We start from the raw sequence: 5736 nt of genomic DNA, 5'->3' as shown, positions 1-5736 counted from the left end.
GATATGCTGCCTCCAGCCCTACGTGAGGATCAGCCTTACAGGTGTAGATGACAAAACTAACTGGTCTAATGAGAAACACTGGCCAAGAATACCGTGAATGCCAGTACACCGTGTACAGACTCCCAGGGAAGCCGTCCCTGCTGTCCACCTCCTTATTAAAATGTACGCATCTGACAATGTGTGTTTGTTTTTCCTCCACCGGGTTTTGCATGGTGAGGGGTCTGTCCCAGTTTGGATCCAACCCTATGGGAGAAGAGTCTGGGCTCCTGAGTGACTTTCAGAGAGAAAGGTGACCAAGCACTGAAGGTGGGAGAGTGTGGTAGAGAGCAGGGGAGGGAAGTTAAGGATTTGGGATGAGTTATGAGTATCTATGCCATGTAGGACCCAGGGAGGCACCAGGGCAGGAGGGATGGGACATTGGTGTAGTCTTGAAGACACAGTTGGTTAAGCAGAGCTGTTAGACTTAGAAGAAGGTATCTGCCCATAGCTTCAAATTGTGAGGCTAAGATTGGCTTGGTGGTTAGCGCAGAGGAAATTTTAATAATATATTCCTCTTCCTCCTTCTGTCCCTCCTCCTCTTCCTCTTGCTCTTCCTCCTCTTGTTCCTCCTCTTCTTCCTCTTCCTCTTCCTCCTTCTCCTCCTCCTCCTCCTTCTCCTCCTCCTCCTCCTCTTCCTCCTCCTCATCTTTGTCTTCCTTTTCTCCTGAGACACAGTTTCTCTGTGTAGCCCTGGCTGTCCTGGAATTCACTCTGCTCCAGGTTGTTCTCAAACTCAGAGATCTGCTGGACTCTGCCTCCCAAGTTCTGGGATTAAAAGTATGAGCCATCACCTCCTGGCTAAAAAAAACTATTATTTTTAAACAACTCATTCTCCTTTTTTTTCTGCTTCTGACAGCAGCTAGTTTTCTGATGATGGAATATTTATTTATGGTCCTCCTATGATTTAATTTTTTCCATTAAGTTATTTATTTATTTAGTTTACATCCTGACTGAAGCCCCTTATCCTCCCAGTCCCCCTCACACGGCCCCTCCCTCCATTCTCCTCCCTTCTACAGACAATTCATTTTTATTGTGTGTGTATATATGGTGTGTGTCTACATAAGGGTGGCCCATAATGCTGTAGAGCTCGGAGGACAGCTCCATATGATTGATTCTTTCCTTCTGCCTTTATGTGGAGTCCAGGGATTGAACCCAGGTCCTCAGGCTTGCTGGGAAAGTCTCTTTATCCACTGAGCCACCTCCCTAGTCATAATATTTACTCTCCCCACCCCTTTATTTTATTTTTTTCGAGACAAGGTTTCTCTGTGTAACCTTGGTTGTCCTGGAATTCGCTCTGTAGACCAGGCTGGCTTTGAACTCATAGAGATCTGCCTGCCTCTGCTTCCCAAGTGCTGGGACTAAAGGTGTGTGCCACCATTATTAGCTAATTTTTACTTCTAATGTCTTACTTCCCACTAATATCTTGTTTCTCTCTCTTTGACTCCAGTCACATCAGTAGGAGAGTAGCTACCCAAGGCTGTATCTTTTTCTACTTCTCTGACTGTGCCTAACTTGGCTTTGGTATAGCTTGTTTTAGGGAGCTGGCTATGGTCCAACCACAACTAGACCGTCTCCTTGGAAGTTTCAGAAGTCTGCCTTTAGGCAGCTCTTCCACCACCACTGCCTTGGAGCGCTAAGCTCGCTCTCTGTGACTTTTCTCTTGCTTGTGTTTTCCCCGAGTTTAGAGCTTCTTTTATTTTTGTTTTTTCTTCCCTGTGATTGAGGGAACTTCTCCTTCAGTTATCTGGTCCTTTGAAGTCCTCTGGGGTTACTTCTCTCTTTGGAGAATTAAAACCTCTCTACTCCTCTAGGAAAAAAGGTCAATGGTTCTACAGCTATGATAGCAATAGCAAGTAAACCTTGAGGTGTCTTCAAGTTTTCTCATTGCCCAGTGGGAAGTTCCTTGAGTGAGCTCACCTCTGAAAGCCAATAGTCCCCGATGACATTATGCTTTGCAACAATGTTCCAGTAGGCTCTGTGTTCACCCTCGTGCACACACTATCGCCAACCCATTCCCACATCTGCAACCAACTCAATCCCCCATTGCTTCATGAGCAAGGTCCTTTGCTTGCCTTGCTGGCCCCATGTCTGCTTGGCGAGGCACACCTGTGTTTAAGGAAAGTCATACTGAGTGACAGGTCTATCCTTTGAGCTTTTCTCTTCCCTTTGATGCTATGCTGTGTCCTCTCACACAACAGGGCCAATGATCTGGGAAAGTGTCACTCCAGACTTACGATTCAGGAAGAACATAGGTTTGACCTTCTCAGTGAAGATAGTTGTGAAAAGGCCTTAGCTAGGGGCTGGGGGCATCGAGAGCTCTAGAACCTCATCTCTCCAGCCCTCAAAGCAAAGTTTTACACCCTAGTAGAGAAAACCATACATGCAAAGCTCTAGGATTTTGATTTCACTCACTTCAGCTTTCATCTGAAGGGAAACTCACACAAGAGAACACCCTGGTTTCCCCCCAAACTCTTGTCAGAAAGACAGTAGGACAGAGAGAAATGCCAGTGTGGAAACGAATTCTTCCTCAAGAGCGTCAACCCCAACACAGATCGCCAGCAAATAAGGAGCACAGTGTCCACAGCGATCCACTGACATTTCAAGAGCATGGAAGACTTTGCCACTGGAAACATTGGGATGCTTTACACAATAGGTTTTATCTAGAATAGCTACACAATCATCGTGGGTGTTTCAGCGCTTTCTACGTGTGACTAAGTCCATCCTTCTTGGGACAGGAGCAAGTGACAGCTGATAAGTCAGGAGCTATCGTAAACTTCAGGGACAGGGCTCTCCAGCCACCTCTCAGGTAATTAATTAATTAATTAATTAATTCATCCTTTATCGCTCCATCAACTATGTTATGTTAAGTACATCCATGAAGTCTGAGGACAGATCGTACTCTATTGTAGTGGTTTCCTTCATGGTCCCCGTCCTGGAGGCCTTTTGGTTGTTGCTGATGGTGTCCAGAACGCAGCAGACTCGGTAATGTTTGCACGTTTGCTCAGCCATTTCTCCATCTTTGCATTTTTTCCTGCAGTGTCCTGATCTTTCCAAGCATCTTTCCTCAGCACCATAGTCTAAATAATCAAAGGAGAGATCGATGGTTTTCAGTTGCTGTTGCTGGATGGTTATGAACCTGGCCTTCCGCCCTGTGGTCCCACCACTGTGACCGGAGCAGGACACGGCCCTTAGGCTCCTTCCTAGCTGCAGCTTGGTAATACCATGCTTCTCCAAATAGCTGTTCCTGACTTTTTTTTCTCTGCCCATGTTTAGCTTTTCTCAAAGTGTGATTGATCACTCATCAATGAAAGTAAACTTGTTACTTGTAAGGCATCAGGGACAGTCACTACAGAGCTCCCCAGACCTGTATCTACCCATATCAAGAAACTTACCTGGGGCTGACAAGATAGCTCCACGTACTTGCTGTTTAGCCTGGTAGACCTGAGTTGACCCTAAGTCCCCAACAATGGAGGGAGATTACGGACTCCCACACTTTTTTTCTCTGATCTCCATGCGTTCACTGTGACACCCACATATGTGCTCTCCCAGGTAAAAATAAATAAAGGAATAAAAGTAAGCAGCTATATAAAGAAAGAAATCCACCTCATGACTATGATTATTTGAGGAGGCAGGTTTTCTGGAACAAGAAAGTCAAGGTTTTAGCCAGACCTTTGGGTGATCTTTAAAAAGCAATGGTTTTCAAGCCCTAGACTTTCAGAGTCCAAGGGAGATAAAAGCCAGCTCTGTCATCCATGTAACCGCTCTGCAGACATTTTGCTTGCCAAATCCCAGAACATGAGGAGACGAAGGGCCTCCTGGAGAGCCGTAGCAAGACTTTTAAAACGCCAAGATGCCACTTAGGTCGTTTCCTATGGGTCTGTTACCTGGTATCACTTGGGGTAGAAGAGCAAGGACAGGAAGAGCCAGCAGCAGAAGCATCATGGTTCTTGGGAAGTAGGACATAGATCCAGGCATCCAGAACACAGGTACAGCACGAATCTGGCCGACTTTTATTGACCTTTCTGTTGTGTGGGCAGAGGGATGGGCATCGAGCCAGAGAGAGACATAAACGCACACCCAAGCAAGACATCGGCCTGCTGGCCGGTGTGTGGCCTGGCCATCTGAAACGGTCCCTGAGAGCACAGGCGAAGCTTGAGAGCCATAGGCCTGGAGGACATGTTTGGGAGTTCAGAGAGGGAAAACTCACCTTAGGACTTCATCCTTAGCTTCTTCAGGCCTCTTGTCAGGGCGCTACCCCTTGCCCACAGTCCCCCTCACTCTAGACTAAGCCTGCTCTGAAGATCTCTCCTCCAGCCAGTTTCGGGGTACATGCCATTAGTCTTTGTTCTCTGGAGGCAGAGGCAGGTGGATCTCTGAGTTTGAGGCCAGCCTGCTCTACAAAAAATGAGTTCTGTGACAGCCAGGACTACACAGAGAACCCTTGTCTTGAGCACCAACCCCCAATCTCTCTACATTAGACCATGAGGTTGCTAAGGGGAGGCACAAAGCCCTCCTGAGGCACAAAGCATCAGCTCAGTGAAAGCTTATGGAAACAAAGCGAATACATGTCCGTATAGAAACTGAAGTGCTAACCTCTGTTCCAACAGGGAAGTGACTTGATAACAGAGCTGACTTGCAGTAGAGTGTGAGGGACTCAGTGTATCGTGTGATTCCAACAGACAGCCATACAGAGTTACCCACTGTTGCCGAAGATGCTCCCAGTCAAAGGCATTCAGAGTAACCTTGGATGTTACTGTTGATGAGGAGGTCTAGGCATTGCCTGCAGAGACCCCAGCATCTAGATATGCCCTTAGGACACAGAAAACTCTCTACCTTTCAAGGCAGCCTAGTGCCAGAATCTCGTAGTCACTTCCACTGTGGCCCTGTGTTTACCTCTAAGGCTGTGGAGATGGAGGCTGGGTTCATGTTGCTCTTGGTTTTGAAGACAGTGCTGCACTTCCTGCCCATGGAAGAGTGGTAAACAGATAAATTCGTCGCAGTCTGTGACATTATAATTAGTTCAATTGTGACCTTGGTGGCTTGAGATTGAATTACAGAAACAAATGCTTGGAGTCCAACCTGAATCCAGCCACCTCAATGGTTGTGGTAGGAAAAGATGACCACAGACAGAGACGATGCAGAGATGCTATTTGAATTCAGTGGAGTCCACAGAACATGCTGGAGATAGGGGCTGGGATCTGTCAGCTGAGCAGCACTGGGAGGAGATTAGGAATGTCTTTTATTTCTTGCAATTTTGTGGACCACCTTTGTTAAAATCAGACTCCAGGTTTGATGAAAAGATTTTTATTTTTACTTATTACTTGTATATGTGAGTGTCTGCATGTGGGTTTGTACACAAGAGTGCAGTACCCGAGGAGGCCAGCAGAGGGTGTGAGATCTGGAGCTGGCGTTCCAGGGCATGGTAACTGGCAGACGTAAGTTATGGGAAATGTGGTCTCTTTAAAGAGCATCATTGCTTCTAACCACTCCACCATCTCTTCAGCTACCAGACTTCAGATTTAGTTGTGCAGTCTGGTGGGATTTGGAGCTGGTTCAGTCTGTAAAGCATTAGACTCTTAATTCTGCTGTTTGTAGAACTTCAACATAAACTTAACAATTTTATCACATGGAAACCAAGCTTTGATGAAGGATAAGACCCACATTCTCAACATGTATGTGGAATCAAATGAAATGAAG

At 46.4% G+C, this 5736-nt stretch overlaps 2 protein-coding genes across 2 annotated transcripts in view; one reads left to right on the top strand and one right to left on the bottom strand.

Annotated features, from left to right (window-relative positions):
- Defb119 (defensin beta 119) overlaps positions 1–97 on the top strand; it is a 17431-nt gene extending 17334 nt beyond the window's left edge. Inside the window, exon 2 of the mRNA XM_028774976.1 lies at positions 1–97. This exon is cut by the window's left edge and continues 97 nt beyond it. Within this exon, the coding sequence (XP_028630809.1) occupies positions 1–97 (97 nt within the window).
- A 2795-nt stretch (positions 98–2892) lies between these two features.
- On the bottom strand, positions 2893–4002 carry Defb118 (defensin beta 118). Its single transcript, XM_028774974.1, has 2 exons — positions 3924–4002; positions 2893–3116 (listed from the first exon to the last, which is right to left on the bottom strand). Exons 1-2 carry the CDS (start codon positions 4000–4002, stop codon positions 2893–2895), a joined length of 303 nt encoding a protein of 100 aa, XP_028630807.1.
- Positions 4003–5736: the final 1734 nt, after the last annotated feature.

Source organism: Grammomys surdaster, unplaced genomic scaffold (assembly GCF_004785775.1).
Source record: "Grammomys surdaster isolate TR1022 unplaced genomic scaffold, NIH_TR_1.0 251, whole genome shotgun sequence".
Classification (NCBI taxonomy): Eukaryota; Metazoa; Chordata; class Mammalia; order Rodentia; family Muridae; genus Grammomys; species Grammomys surdaster.
This window is presented reverse-complemented; position numbering and strand designations above follow the sequence as displayed.